Source organism: Accipiter gentilis, chromosome 21 (genome assembly GCF_929443795.1).
Source record: "Accipiter gentilis chromosome 21, bAccGen1.1, whole genome shotgun sequence".
Lineage (NCBI taxonomy): Eukaryota > Metazoa > Chordata > Aves > Accipitriformes > Accipitridae > Astur > Astur gentilis.
Window position 1 is genome coordinate 16,792,833 of NC_064900.1, and position 15,840 is coordinate 16,808,672.

Below are 15,840 nucleotides of genomic sequence, written 5' to 3' on the forward strand. Positions count from 1 at the left end.
AGTACAGAAAATCAACAGAAATAGTGCAGAGACATCCTATGCAGCTTATTAAAAAAAAAAAAAAAAAAAAAAGTAAGTTTCAGTGCAAGGTATCCACTCCTGCTGATTTAAAATACCTGATTTTAGTAGGTGGTGTTTAATTCCTCTGGGATATGATGATAATAGACATGTCATCAACAATGTCTTCATCATCTACTTTCTTTTTTCCCAGCAGCAGGATAGAAGTATGTATTGATTTAATTTTTCTTGTCTGCATTATTATTGAATAATCTAACATTTCCATCTGATAACAGATCAATACCATGATTAGGACTCATTTTGTTCTTAATTTACTTTTTAAAAAAATAGCTTTGTAAGTCTTTTTTTTTCTTTCACTTCCATCATCACATTTTTATAAGTCCTATCGTCTAATTTATATTCAGCTTCTCCTCTCTTACTGTTATATGTGCTTTACTTACTTAAAGCCACCCGCATTTCCATTTTAAATCTGGTTGTGTTTTTTCAATTACACTATTCTTTCTTTACTGGGGACTTGTGTATTTTTGGTGCCTAGTAATAAAATTTTAAGCAGTTCCCAATGATTATTTATATTTTCTTATGTAAATCCTTTCTTTGTGTTGATTTAGCACAGAATTATACTCAGGGCTGGGAAACAGGACTTTTTAAGCATCATGTCTTTTAAAGCTTTGCATTACCACTGTGGACCTTGGTCTGCTTTCTTATAACAGTGCAGTTAACTGGGGATCAGTAAACCTGCTACCACCGTCTCATTTCTACCATCACTTTACCCATCTGGATAAGGTGAAATACAGGTTTTGTTCATTTTGGATTTAAGATTTACAAAATGAGGAAGCTGTTTAGAACATTTAAAAACCCCTAAGGCTGTTTTTGAGTCAGCAATATCAGCATGTGTTAAACTAAACAATAACTTATGTTTGTTTTTTCTTTGATTAGTGCTTGAATAACCAGTGCTCCCATATTCCAGTGTTGCTTAGCTATTTGCAGAACTAAATCATCAATCCATCTACTAGAACATTGAGTCACAAATATTGAATATTGTTAACTAGGAAATTACGATTCAAAATCACAAACAAGCGAGCAGGTAAAACGTTTTCTTTTTACCCCACTTCTGCCCACTCAGTGTTTCTTAGGGCTACAGCCATTGATTTTAACATTCAGTTGTACAAAGCATCCCAGCATCTTTTCCAATGTGTTATAGTTGTGGTCTCCTGGGCAGGCAAAGCCTTGATGAATATAAAATGGAAAGGGATGCCACAACTGTATACAGCTAAAGAGGATGCATTGGAATGGACTTAACTTCTGTATCATGCTTCTGTAAAGGAGGGCATGTTTCTGAAAGGAAGAGCAAGGGCTGCAGCTGAATACACCCAGCACTGCTCAGTGGAGCTGATATGCAGCAGAGGGATTAGAAACCCACCAAACCTTCTGCACCGTGGGCCCAAGCAGGGCGGCCAACAGAAATATTAGAGTTCATGTCCTCACTTCAGAGCTTCATGGACTGGAGAGACACAGGCCATTAAAATACACGCCTGTATTTTGCGGAGGAACTATCTGTAGTAATAGCTGCATTCATTATGATGGTGTTTATCAGTCAGAAAAGAATGGGGCCTCGTAGGGCAGGACATGTGGAAGAGTAATCAACAGTTGCTATGCCAAGGTGGGACTTGCCACAGAAGTAGCTGCTGAAAGTTTTGCCAGGACACAGGATAGGGGACCCCCAAAGTGTCTTAATGCTTCTCTTACAAAGATCCTGATAATGCTTTAAACCATATTGCTGTTAAGAATATCATATTAACTGAGCAGTAACAGGACTTCAAGGGATTGAAGTTTGCTGGAAATAATGAAGAAAAAACCCCAACAGGTCTCTCCAAACTGGAAGCCCTTCAGCCCTACCACCTATGTTTTCTGGCAGGTCTGTACACAGATAATCCCTGCCTCCTTCCACCCAGCTGTTTATTAGTTTGAGGCCAGGTTGTCTTAGGGAATGCTGAAGATCTTTGGATGGATGATTTATCTATAGACGGGTTATCTCCTTGATCAGGAAAAGAGAACGACTGGCTCAACAGCTTCCAAGTTCAATAACCTCCTTTTCTTCTTGATAAATCGCTGAGGCATGAGAGGCTTCCGTTCCTTGCTGGCATCTTTTACACTGTGCCCAAAGAAACAATCATATCAGGCTCAGGAAGGCAAATGACTGAAAGGGCAGGGAAACAGGAACCGTCCCCACGGATGTCCTCCCCAGAGAGGCTGGGAACATGCTCTGCTGCGGGAAATGGGAAGCTGAGGTCAGCCAAAGTGCACGGCAGGTATGCACATCTCTCGGGACTGGAGGAAGAGATAATGGCCTGTTTTGCCATGCCCATCGCTCCCCTGTCCTGCTTATGAGCTCTCCCAGGCCGCCTCCACATCTCATGTGCACAGCACACCTCCACCGCATCATTCCACGGTGTGGAAATGAAGGCAGGGAGATAAAGGTGGAGAGTGGGTGGTGACAATGCTCCTGAGAGCCCTGAGCCTACCACTCAGCAAGGCAGGCCTTGGTGGTGTTAGAAGAGCCCAGAAGAAAGGAGAAAGGAGTGGGGAATGAGCCCGCATCAGAAACTGGAAGGCAACAATCCTGATGCACAGTGAGGTAACACAGGACATTTCCAGACATACCCACTTGTTCGGGTCTTTCAGAAGCTTTGTTCTTTCCAGCTCCTCGTGCCTAAGGATGTTAAGAGATTGCATAAAAAGTCTTGATAAAACAAACATATGGAGATGCCCTCAAGAGACTGGGAAATATTATTAGACCCTCTGTTACTGGCAGGCCTGGAGCAATTAATTATTACCAGAAGTATTACCAGGTGCTTGTCACTGCTTTCCCTGGATCCACTTTACATAGTCTAGATTGGCTGTAAGCAACATGTTCCCTAACTGGTCTGATACCTCACAACTCCTGATAGCAGTTAATCCATTTCTCTGAGGAGGATCTCAATAGTGGTGGAAGGGCCATGATCTAGACCATATGCAGAAAGAAATTTGTGTCTATGGACCACCTAAGTATGCAGCATGCGTATAGTCTTAGATCTTCTCAGTGATGTCCTTCAGCTGATGTGCTCCACCTCCACATCTGACCAGGCAGTAGGTTCTAGGCAGGGGGCAGAGAAAGGGCCAGGTAAGACGAGGCTCTATGGGGACCTAGGAAAGGCATTTTGTGTATGATAGCTCCATAATGCATGTGCTACACCTTTCCTACAAGCTCTGGGCCCTTTCCCAGTGCACTTTTTCAGAAATAGCACCTGCACTGGCATGAGAACTTAGAATTTCTAACCAGGACACTGTTGTAAAGGTCTGCATTTCTAGAGATAGCCTGGTTAAGTTTTAAGTGAAATCATGCTGATCCACGAAATCATGTGTCTAAACCAGTATTCTTTTCCTAGCCCTGTTTGTGCTGCTGCTGCGGTACCATAGCACCTACCTTTGCCGTGTGAGAGTTCATCTCCTTTGCTTTACACATGCTTTGTAAGTTTAGTGCAGTTTTTATTATTAACCATGCCGTTATTAAAAGGAGAATCGTGCAGGTCAGCTGGTATACGTGAGAAATATTTGCTGGAAAAGGGATGCAGAGTCAACTGAAAATACAGATTATATTAGCAAAAAGAGTGCTTTGTCAACAAAGTTTACACTGATTCTATAAGTACAATCAGTGACATAAAAGTGATCTTCACGTCAGTTTAACGCCATCTATTTAACCATTATAAAAGCACTATAAAAAAATCGTATTCACAATAGGTATTACTGCATCACCGCAACTTTCCTGTGTTTGCTTTGCCTTGGTTTTGTATCTGCAGAAGAAGTTTAAGAAAGGAAGGATGAGGGAAGAGAAAGGTAATGCCAGACACACTGTGCCTTCTCTTTTCTCGTTCATAGCATCCCTCGGCCCCCCCGGTGCTGTACGGTGCATGAATGAGAGAACACCGCCCGCTAGTGGTTTAGGCTGCAGGAGCCCGAGGGACCGCTTTGCAGAGGCTGCTCCTTGTTTCTGCTTTGCTGATGTCCTCCGGCAACTGTACTGGGACAAGGTGGGTGGGTTTTATTCCTCCTGCCCTCAGATAAAACCAGCACCTCTGGAAAAGGTCAGCGCTGAACTGAGCGAGAACAGAGGTTCTTACTGGAAGTGCCATGGGTCGCTCGCACCCTTTTTCATGTTTAGCCTCAACGTCCAGATGAAACACTCTAAATAAGCTATGGCATTAAATCTTACGGTTACCACAGTAAAGAGAGCAAATTGGTTGAAATGCGGTTACGGTGAGCAAACACCTCTAAATCCGCACCACATTCAGAGCCATCGGTGAAGTTAAAGAACAGAGCAGTGACCCTCCCGAAGCTTCCCCGAGGACAGCCTTCCTTGCAGGGCCGTGTGGAGATACCTCTGGTAGCCTGGGGTGACCTAGCACCAGCATGGGAAGCAGCATAGCACCACTGTTCTTCACGCTGCCCCAGCTAATTAGCCCCACTCCAGAAGAGAGAATTAATTCAGGTGGAATGCTTTGCTGACACAGCCAACCTGCTCCCAAACCTGAGCTGGTATCTCCCCAGCTCAGCATTGCACCGAGTGGTGTAGATAACCTGGGATGTCCAGGCTGAGTTTTCAGCATTGGTAGCAAGATACTTTAAAAAAAACCCGAAACCAAACTGAAAATATTTCTCTGAGATTTCTCTAGGTCTGTGGCCCTACATAAACCTGTACAGCCAAAGACCTCAGGAAGCTTCCCTCTCCCCCCAGATTGTTTTCCTGCTTATGAGGTAAGATCATCCTTAACAGATGTTTGTTTACCTCTTCATAAAAACCTCCTGTGAGCCTCCCCAAGCAGTGTGGTGTAGTGCTTTGCTATTCTTACCATTGCAAAGTGTTTTTCTAATGTTTAGCTATATCATTTTTATTGCACATTAAGCTGATTATTTCTTCTTTAACTTCTGGTGAATGTAGAGGACAACTGCTTAGTCTCTCCACCCATTATAACAAATGTTTATGTGCTGGAAGACTGTTATCATGCCTCCCCTCCTGTTGTTCTTTTCCTAGAGAAAACAAACTCAGTTATTTTATTCATTCCTTATAAGTCATGTTTTTTTGCATGTCTTATCATTTTGTTGTTCTTTTTTGGACTCTCTCCAAATTGTCTACATCTCCTGTAAAATGTAGTGCCTGGAACCGGACACACTGTTCCTGCTGAGAGCTCAGCAGTATCAAGTAAATGCACATAATAATTGCTTTCTTTGCCTTACACACAAAACTCCCCTTAAAGAATCTCAGAATGAGATTTGTCTTTTTCTATGGGAATGTCACTTAACAGACTCATAGTCAGTCCCACCCCAGCTCTTTCTTTGCTGCACTGCTGCTGAAATGGTTACGATCTAGTTTGGATCAGCGTATTTGGTGTCTGTGCAGTCACCTTTCCGGAATTGTATCTTGGTACAGTCACCTTTGCAGAGGGAAGCCCTGCTTTCCAGTGTCTCACATTCCTCTCAAATTCTGATCACCCCAGCCCCCCCTGCCTTCAGGAAGGACTGCTGCCCCCCCTGCCCCATCTGTCATCCTTTTGGTTTTCTCCTCTAGTCTGTTGACCAAAACACACAAGGAAATACTGAACAGTCCTGGAGGCAGAACTTCAGGGATATGATCCTCCCAGCTGGAAAAGTGAAGCCCTGATAATTACCTTTGATTATGGTACTTCAACCTGTGTAGCCTCTGCATGGTGACTTTGTTTGCTGCTCCGGGAACCTGCAATCTAGACATTTTCTAAATGCTCACTAAAGTCAAGGTATTTTACAACTACCGTTTCCTCCTCATCTACCAGACCCGTTAGTCAAAGAGGGAAATTAGCCTCGTTTGACAGGATTTGTTCTTCAAAATTCCCTGCTGGTTGTTTCTTATCACCTTATTGTCTTTCAGCTACTTATAAATTGATTGTTTCATAATTGGTTCCAGTATCTTTCTAGGTATCACAGTTAGGCTGACTGGCCTGTAATTCCCCAGATCCTCTTCTAACAGTAATTGTCAGAGAAGAAGTGCGTTTAACTTAAATAGATATTGAAAGACATTCCACTTTTGCCCTGCTTATCTTTATTCATTGTCTAGTTTTGTTCTATCCCTTAAATTAAAAACATGTTTCCCATAAGTATTTATCCTCCACTTGAGGCTCAGCACAATCCAACCCTGCCTTCACCTTTTCTCCTGTGTTCTTGCCCAAACCTTCCTGTTACTTACATACTTCTCCAATTTCCCTCCTTCTTGATGCTTTATATGTTCCTTCCTCTCTTTTCTTTATCGTTTGTTTGCCCTTTCCCAGCAAAATATATTCCCCAACAATTTATATCCCCCAGTGCCTGGAGGGCTCTGAAGAGAGTCCTGGAAAAATCTCAGAGCTGTGCCCTTAAAATGTGGACAGTGACATTTACCAGTCTTGTAGGGACATAGCAAGTTCTGCCTAAAGATTTGCCCAGGGCTAGCTACATTTAAATGATTTCTGAGACCAGTAGGTGGCAGAGAGAAGATGAAATCTGGGACACTGGTCCTAGTGGTCAGACCAATAGATCGCTTTGGCTCTAGGATGGACAGACACGTGTTATTAGAAAGCAGGTGTCTGCTAAGTTGGGTAGCGTCTAGCGAACAGGAGTGTCGGGTAAAGCTCCCACCTTCTTGTAGGCAGGTTGAATATATTTAGTGTTCAGCTTCAGCCATGAGCAAAAGGTTTGTGTGTTCAGCAGAAGAACAGGAAGCATGTGCCACTTTCTAGCTAAGCAGATCAGGAGAAGATAACTTTGTTTGAGGGAGAGGTATCGTTATCCAGGGTTGTGCACTATATAATTGCACAATCTGCTATCATGCATGAACAGAGCTGTTCAATAGCATGGCCCTGCCTTGTCCTGACATCATGTCTGTGTTGGAAATCCATCTGGAATGAAAAATCCCACATTCCCCAAGTGACCTTGCAGTCTTTGAGCAAAAGGCTGAGTTGCAGTGGAGACTTCACAGTTTCAGTGGTGCCAGAGACAGGAGCTCAGTCACCAGCCTCAAAGCAGCTAGAGGATGAGAAGTCAGCAATGAAGCAAACTTCTTTCCAAAGAAAATAACATTTTAAAAGTGCAGGAAATGTCTATGTTTCTTTGAAGGCAAGAAAAGTCCTGAAGGCAAGAAAAAGTCATTCTGAGTAACAGTGTTACTCTCATTAGCTGCTACTGTTTCTAGCGCTGGTTTTTGGAGATGGAAGTACTCAGCACTTCTACAGGTTGCCTAATGAGAGCATAAATGCTGGGCCAGGTACACAGGTTAGAAGTGTTCACCATTTCCAGTCTGGCACTGTCAGTGTTGCAGTTCTTTTGCAGACTCGGCGAATGAAGCATGCTGCGTGTGAGGTCCAGTCTTCTAGAGCTTTGGCTTTATGGTCTCCTTTCTTTCACAGCCATTGCTTTCATATTACAAAGGCAGCCCTGACTTCCAGCGTTACTCTGACGCCTGAGAGAATCAAGTCCCCTTCTTGCTCTTCTCGTGCTCTGCCCTCTCCTCTTCATCCCCATCTCAAACAACCACTTCCCTGGGTAGCCCAGTACAAGAGGAATTCCTCACTGGCCATCTTCAACTTCATTTAGGCCATTTTCTGCAGCCATTTTCTTTGGGGAGAGAAGGCCCTAGTGAGCTGGAGAATCTGTCCCAGAGCTCAGTGGTGCCTTTTAAAAAGGCATCCAGTTGAAGGGACTGTGTGGTTTTCCCCAAACCCAAAATGTCCAGCAAAGTCAGTGTGCCCCATGTTAAAGGCTCTGCACCCTAGTGATAGCAAAGAAAGTCACCCTGATCATTCAGATTAAGGTAACATATACCAAATGATCAGTGACTTGAATATAATTTCTGCATCAGCTACATCTTGCAAGCCGTTCTGCAACTTGCCAGACAGTGTTTGATATTTGGATAGTGTTTGCAAATGGCCGATAGAAGGTTAATGGGAAATGTCTCTGACAGTAGCTGGATGTAATTTAGAGATGGACTACAGCCATGTAGTTACATACCAGATTTGGGGTTTGGCTCATTATATTAGAGAGATAAGGCCCAGAAAAGGATATGCACATTCAGCCAGAGCTGAGTTTTCCAAAAAGACAGTTTCAGTCTGAAAAGGGATGGGTGGTTTAACATCTGAACTATCTGGCTTCTGTGATGCACCAGCTTGCAGGCACTCTTTAAAGGTGTTAGCTGCTGGTGGTATCATTTATTTCTCCCTCTCTTACTGTTTCCCAGAGAAAGGATGAGGATGGCAGTGATGACCAGTCACTCATGTATTAATCCTAGTTTATCTCAGTAGCATATAGCAAAACAAAGCAACAAAAGTATTCCTTACTCTTTCCTACTGTCCTTATTCCTCTTTTTGATCAAATTGTGCCTTGTCTTACTCACTTCACATTCTTGGAACTTGTGCCGTCTCCCCTGTGTGTCCTCTCTCCAGGAAGACTATGTAGCACAGGCTGAAAAAATGTCATGTATAGACCTCTACTACTTCTCTATTAAGAGAGTGATTTATTAAGGTGTTCAGAATGTGACCTTCATTCCAACTGCCTGCATAGAGAATGTTTTTCTTTTGCGTCTCCGAACTGATCACTCTCGAAAAATATGATTCTTTTCCAACTCTCACTTATCCTTTAGCTCTTCTGAAATCCAGTTTGAAAAACTTCATATCTCTCTCTAGTTGTGCTTTGTCCTTTGGGGCTATGCAACTCAGCTTAAAAGCTGTTTGCGAAGACAACTGCTGAAATGAGGCTCGGAACTTACATGGGCACAAATGCCCAGAAACACCGAAGAGAGGCATCTTTTGAAGGTACAAAATTTTGTGGCCCTCTTATTATATCATCTCATTCAAACAACAGCATTTCTAGAGACAGAGCGTCTCCCAATGCCATTCTGGGGAATTAAATTCAGTGTTGAGTATGCATAAAGAGAGAGGAGAGCTACTTGCTGCTTCATCACTTTATGAGCCTGGTGTATCATTGCTTAGCAGATCTTGCTTCCAGTAATCCTCTTTTTCTTCAGAGCTGAGCACCAAGAGCACATTCTGAGCAATTCATATGGAAAGACTACAAAAATAACATCTCAGAATAAAGTTATATCCTTTGGCTTATAATCAAAACTCACAGGGCAGTTAGTTGTACTTGTGGATGCATTATTGAGCCTGTGATTTTTCTCTTCTGTGGGCTCTCCAGCATTTTTGCAGATGGCTGGGGGTAGGTGAGTGCCCCTGGGGTAACATTCCTGTTTGCTGGGCTGCTGGAATTCAGCTACACTCCTTAACAAAACAGTTTGGTTTAGACATTTTTGATGCATGTGCAAGATGCATTTGGAAGAAAAGCTAAGCAGAACTAAGAAACTGAAAGGCGAGGTTGTAAAATTGGTATTTCTCAGCCTTGATTAATATTGACTGTTGATCTCATTTTCCCATACTGCTTCTTTTTCCAGGTAAAAGATGTTAAAGAGCAGTCCAAAGTATCTGACGATGCCAAATACAGACCCTGTACCTCAGTGACGCCTGTGCTGGAAATCAGCAATGCGACTTGGCTGTCAGAGCTGGGCGTAGGGTAACAAATTAATTCAATTAATTCTGCCACTATCAGAGATGTTGGCACTCCCTTGTCACCTGTCACACGACAACACCTAAAGACTAGCAAGTGGGGACGCACACAGAGCTGTGCTGAACCATAGCAGAATTGCAGAGATGCTTTAGTCCCTGCTTAACTGTGCAAACTCCCATTTATGCATGTATTAGGTTTTTCACTGCCTGTCGCCTGTTCCTCTCCCCCCTCTGCTTTTCATGTTCAGTGGATTCTCCTCTCTGTGTCTCTGCCTCTCTTTCTCTATTTTTTTCTCCCTATTGTTCCCCATGTCACTAACTGTCACTCACTTCATAAAGCCGTCTGGCTCAGAGCTTAAATATTGCAGGGCAACTAAAACCCACCATCAGAGCCAATTCAGTCATATCTGCTCAGTCGTGCGACAAGATTGGGACTTTTAGGGTAGGGAAGAAGAGAGACAAAAGTTCACTCTTCCCTGCAGAGTGCCAAGAGAGGAGGGGGACACATTTCTTCGGTGGAGCCTTTCACAGCGGCAAGTTGCTTGCTCAACGTCCTTAACCTATACAGTCTTTTTTGCTGGTAGTGTGCTCAGGTTGCAATGTCTGGAAGTGTGGGTTGGGGGTTTGCAACAAGCGAGTTAAGAACACGAGTCTGTTGACTCTGAGTGGGCTTAGGCAGTCTTCTGCTCTTTCTTTATGACAGGCAATTTAACGGAAAAGGTGACTGCCTAAATTCATCGCTTGCACCTTTCTTGAGACTTGAGGGGTGACTGCTTGCAGGTGGAATCCTAAACATTTGAACTGGTTGTACCACTTATCTTCAGTCCACCCAAAACTGTTCCTTGCAGTTGAACTGACTGAGCAATCTTGAACCACTTCACATGGAGAAAATAGGATGGTCGTGGCAGAGTTTTGAAAAACATGACTAGTTCGGAAGTGATCTCAGGAAAAGTTTAGCCAAATGTAGCAAGCTGAAGCGAGACATTTGATGGAGTTAGACAGGAAACATTTTTCCTTCTCTTGTACAGTGAGTTTTCCGTGTGATAAGGTTTATAACATCTTGAATGCCGCTCTTGCATGCTGCAGTGGAAATGTTCAAATGGTAGCTGTGGCTATCAGCGTAGCTCACAATGAAAGAAAAGGATGGAGTTAACCACGGTGCCTGGGGGACAATGAAGTTTATATTGTGTGTAGTCATGTTTTTTACAGAGTTGCACATGACTGGTAACTGTTGGGTGTACTTTGCTCTGTGAATTTGCAGAAAGAGAATGTTTAAATCAGTTTAGATAATGTATGTAAACAGCATAATCTTCTGCTAGATTTGTTAATGTAAGTGCTGACATTAACACACTCTTTTACACAACTTTAATGACTGAGAAAGTAGCAATTAAATTACGTTTGCCGCTTATGCATGCAAGGTGTTTGTGCAAGCTGAAGGACTGTGTTCTGTTCTTCGGTTTCTAACATGGGTGTCTGGAGTTAAAATTTTACAAGGTTTGAAGGCAAGGAAAATTAGTCCATCTTGGTTTAGAAAAATGACATCAGAAGGATTTTTTTGCTGTTGTTGAAAATTTGTGTAACTCCCCGGGGCCATAGAAATCTCAATATTTTGTGTGGTTTTCTATGTGTGAATACGTACACACAGTAGTTGAAACTGCCTGGTATGCAATGGTGTGTTGTAATATATGGCATTACAAATATATCCCAGTGGCATCTGAAGGAGGAGGGAAGTTTAGATACTCAGTTTTCCATGCAGTTGATTGTACATTCTTTTTCCCAGCACTTGTCTATGTATGTCTGCATTTAGGAAACTATAGATGGAGGTAGTATCTAAGAGATGATCTTCTAGATCCCTGTGACCAGCTATTCCCTGCTTCACTTGTCATGGTCCACAAGTTGGTCTTTCTGGATCACTGTAATATTCTGCATTCCTCAAAGACTTCAGACTGCTGTGGCATGTTAAATCAGCCCATCCAAACAAGTTTGCTCTTTATTTCCCTCATTCATAGATATTCCCTTGCCTAAAATTATATAGTAGGAAGTTGAGGATACGCAGGATGAAGTCCTGGCCTAGGAATAATTTCTTATCATGCAAAAACAATGACAGATGTGAAGTTTGACTTACATTACTTGAAAATGTACTACTTTCTTAGCTTTCCTGCAGCTGGCTTCCAGTTCTGTGTTAGCCTGATATAGCACTGACATTTTAGAGAGAGAAAACAGTATTTTAGGTCCCAGTTATAGAGCTTTGTGTTTTTCTCCAGGTTGGTTCCAAAGTCAGTGTGGCAACTGACTTCAGAAGAGGATACAAAGAATAGCCCAAAGAACACCAAATCATTATACTGTATATCATGCATACTATATAGCAAAACTAGTATATATGGTAGTTATTAAGCTTATACAGTATTACTGAAGTAATAATGGTGTTGTAATTGCTATTCTTACCTAACAGAGTGATTTCTAATGTAGAATTAATATATGCAACCTTAGAGAGCATTCAGGTTTGTATAGGTGCAAGATGGGCACCAATTCAAGATCTTTTTGACCCATGTGTGCAGAAGAGCTTGGGTGCTTGAAAGCTTCACTCCCTTTTCTAACCACTGCAGCTGCACGCTGATAAATCTGTTCTACTGTACTGCTGGTGAGTGTTTGTACGTGTACAAAATTTAAGCAGACTCATGCAACTGAGCCTACAAGGCACCACAGAAGACTCTCAGCTGGACAAGGAGTTAAATAAATCCCCCCTCCCCGGCTGCAAAGTAATTGCCCATTTAGAGCCAGGGAAGAAAGAATTTAGCAAGCAGTTTGCTCTGGCTTTCCAGCCCTTCTCTTGCTAATAAATCATTGTGATCAGGCAAATAAGCAAGCAAGCAACCTTTTTTCTGTTCTCAAAGCATATTAGGGAAATACTTACTGGTTGAAAGCAACAAAAGACATCAGTGGGAAAACCTGAAATCTTTTAAATTTAGCATAATTTGTGGTCATTCTCTTTCTTTTTTCTTTCCTTAGACAGTAAGAAATGGGTGACTGGAGTTTCTTGGGGAACATTTTAGAGCAGGTGAACGAGCAATCCACTGTCATCGGGAGAGTTTGGCTCACAGTGCTCTTCATTTTCCGCATCCTGATCCTGGGAACAGCTGCCGAGCTAGTATGGGGAGATGAACAGTCAGACTTTGTGTGCAACACCCAGCAACCTGGTTGCGAGAATGTCTGCTATGATGAGGCCTTCCCCATCTCCCACATCCGGCTCTGGGTCCTGCAGATCATCTTTGTATCCACACCTTCACTCATGTACTTTGGGCATGCCGTGCACCATGTCCGCATGGAGGAGAAGAGGAGGGAGAGGGAGGAAGCTGAGAGGCGTCAGCAAGCTGAGGTGGATGAAGAGAAGCTGCCCCTGGCTCCAAATCAAAACAAAGGCAACAACCCTGACGGGACCAAGAAGTTTCGCCTGGAGGGCACCCTCCTGAGAACCTATATCTTCCACATCATTTTCAAAACCCTCTTTGAGGTGGGATTCATAGTAGGTCAGTACTTCCTTTACGGCTTCCGAATTCTCCCCCTTTACCGCTGTGGGCGGTGGCCCTGTCCCAATCTTGTGGACTGTTTTGTCTCCAGACCCACGGAGAAGACCATCTTTATTATGTTCATGCTGGTGGTGGCGTCCGTGTCCCTCTTCCTCAACCTGGTGGAGATCAGTCACTTGATCCTCAAAAGGATCCGGAGGGCTCTGAGAAGACCGGTGGAGGAACAGCTGGGGGAGGTCCCAGAGAAGCCTCTCCATGCCATCACAGTCCCCTCCATCCCAAAGACCAAAGGCTACAAGTTGCTGGAAGAAGAGAAGCCAGTGTCCCACTATTTCCCTCTCGCAGAAGTAGGGGTTGAGCCCAGTCCCCTTCCATCAGCCTTCAATGAGTTTGAGGAGAAGATTGGGATGGGACCATTGGAAGATCTCTCTAGGGCATTTGATGAGAGGCTACCATCGTATGCACAAGCGAAGGAACCGGAAGAGGAGAAGGTAAGAGCAGAGGCGGAACAAGAAGAGGAGCAGCTGGGACCTCAGGGAGAGCCAGGGGTGAAGAAAGCAGTGGAGGAGGTGGTGAGCGATGAAGTGGAAGGGCCTTCAGCACCTGCTGAACTCACCACTGATATGAGACCCCTCAGCAGGCTAAGTAAAGCCAGTAGCCGGGCCAGGTCAGATGATTTGACTGTATGAAGGTGCAGGATATGGGGAGCACATGAGAAGGAAAAGGTTGAAGAGAAAAGGAGAGATAGAGAAAGAAATCAAAAGATATTTTTAAGCAAAGTGCTAAAATGGCCATTTGAATATTATTTCCTCTTGAGATTCTCAACTGGAAAGGTACTATCATGGTAACTGTGCCTTATTTGCCCTGTATGTCCATTTAAAAAGGAACATTTTCCCTGTTTCCACATGCCAGCTAACTCCTTACAGTAATAGCTACATTGTACACATAACTGATGTCTTTTCAAACCTAACGTGGCAGTGAAACCCAAATGTCACCACTGTGAACGTATTTACTGGAAGCTTTGTGTTCCACATTTCTCTAGGAACATGGGGACGATCTGTCTCTGCAGCCAGCAAGGGGGATGACTGATCAACAACTGTATCTAGTATTTCTTTTTCTGTTTCCACCTATGGCATGCTGAGCAGATCTCCCCTTTGCTGTTGGCACGGAATTGCAGTTATTTAATTCACAAAGTGAATTCTGTGCTTAGCATCAACAGACTAAAATAGTAAGCACTATTTCCCCTCTCTATTCAGAAAATAAGGGTCAAAATGTCCCCAGTTTCTCTGTGAATGCAAATCTGAGTTAGGTAAAAATATTTTCCTTTATGTCAAAAATATTTCTGCTCTTCAAGTGACATTGACAGTGGGCAAGGTTAACAGTAGCTCTCTACTAGGATTTAGCAGATGCCCACAGATGGATTATTTGTTCCCAAGAGGGTCATCCAGCCCCGAGCCTATTTCAGAGCACTGGAAAGAATAAATTCAAGTGCTATTTTTTACTTGTAGTCTTGTGATTTAAAGATCTGCAACTCAATTTAGCAAAGCAAGCGTGGGAAGGCTTCTGTGAAAGGAGGAAACAGCTACAGCAGCCAGAGCATGAAACCAAACACAAGCCTTCATGGCATGATCCTGACATGTGCTCAGTTCCTGGAGCTCCCAAACTTACAGGCACTCAGCAAATCTCAGGTACAGAGTCCTGAAGGCACCTGTGTACCTAAACCTGGGGTCTAGGTAACTACGTGACTATTTAAACCTCTAAATACAAAACTGTTGTTCAAGTTTGAAAAGTCTGATATCATAATAGTCTTTTGACATCCTTTGTTTTTAATTTGACAGATGGGAGCCATCCAGTGGTTTACATCTCTATTAAATGCCAAAGTCTCGAGTAAAACAAGGCCTTCAAAAATATGATTTAGACCTTTTGTGCCAACAGGTCTGTAGAGAACTCCCAGAGCCTCAGCAAAATCTTTTTTTGTTACAAAAGGCAGAAAAGCATGTGCTTGCAAATGTTTAAATCCCCGTGGATTTCTAATTTTAGGACTACAGCAGCATCTTTCGGCTGAGACAGTGCAGCAATGCATTCAAAAAACTTCAGGTTAACAGCTGTGTCCCCCCAAAACTGAGCCTCATGCCAGAAAAGTGCAGGTATGCACTCTCATCTGCTCTGCTCTGCAAACCTCAGACCCTGCCAGCTCAGCAAATTCTTTCTGCTGGGCTGCAGCCCATCCCATTGTTCCCAGGGCAGGCTCTAATCCAGGTCAGGAAAAAAAAAGTCTTTGGCATAATGCATAAAACTCATCCCGCCATTAGCTAGAAAAGACCCTCTGTGGTCTCCCATTGTAGTAGGGCTGACTCCAAGCCCATTGAAGTCAAATGGGTGTCTGAAAGAGCTCTGGGTAGGCTTGGGCTCATACCTCCAGTCCTGCTGCATCCCAGCCCATGCAGCCACCAGTACAGTCAGTTCTGTCATTTGCTGATCTAACCTGTTTGGTGGAGTTCCCCTGCCTTGTTATGCAGCTGCCCTGTATGAGTGCAAAGGTGGCTAGACTTCACTGCTAAGTGGAATAAGCTATACATATGTAGAAAGTTTGTAGGGTGCATTGGGATTCTTCAGCATCACAGCGGTGCCACGTATTTTTTTTTTTTATTATTATTTTTTTAATATTAATCCTTTTGCTCCTCTTGGGCTTGCATATT

At 43.3% G+C, this 15,840-nt stretch overlaps 1 protein-coding gene across 5 annotated transcripts in view; it reads left to right on the forward strand.

Annotated features, from left to right (window-relative positions):
* Positions 1–15,840, forward strand: part of GJA8 (gap junction protein alpha 8) — an 84,834-nt gene that overhangs the window by 62,339 nt on the left and 6,655 nt on the right. Inside the window, exons 14-16 of one of the 5 annotated variants that reach the window (XM_049824539.1) lie at positions 12,624–13,632; positions 14,980–15,076; positions 15,182–15,254. In XM_049824539.1, coding sequence (XP_049680496.1) covers positions 12,634–13,632; positions 14,980–15,054 — 1,074 coding nt within the window. In that variant the 5' untranslated portion in view covers positions 12,624–12,633 and the 3' untranslated portion in view covers positions 15,055–15,076; positions 15,182–15,254. Of the gene's footprint in view, positions 1–12,623; positions 15,289–15,840 lie in introns of those variants that run through there. The other 4 variants (XR_007509047.1, XM_049824537.1, XM_049824538.1 and 1 more) reach the window with 4 other exon arrangements.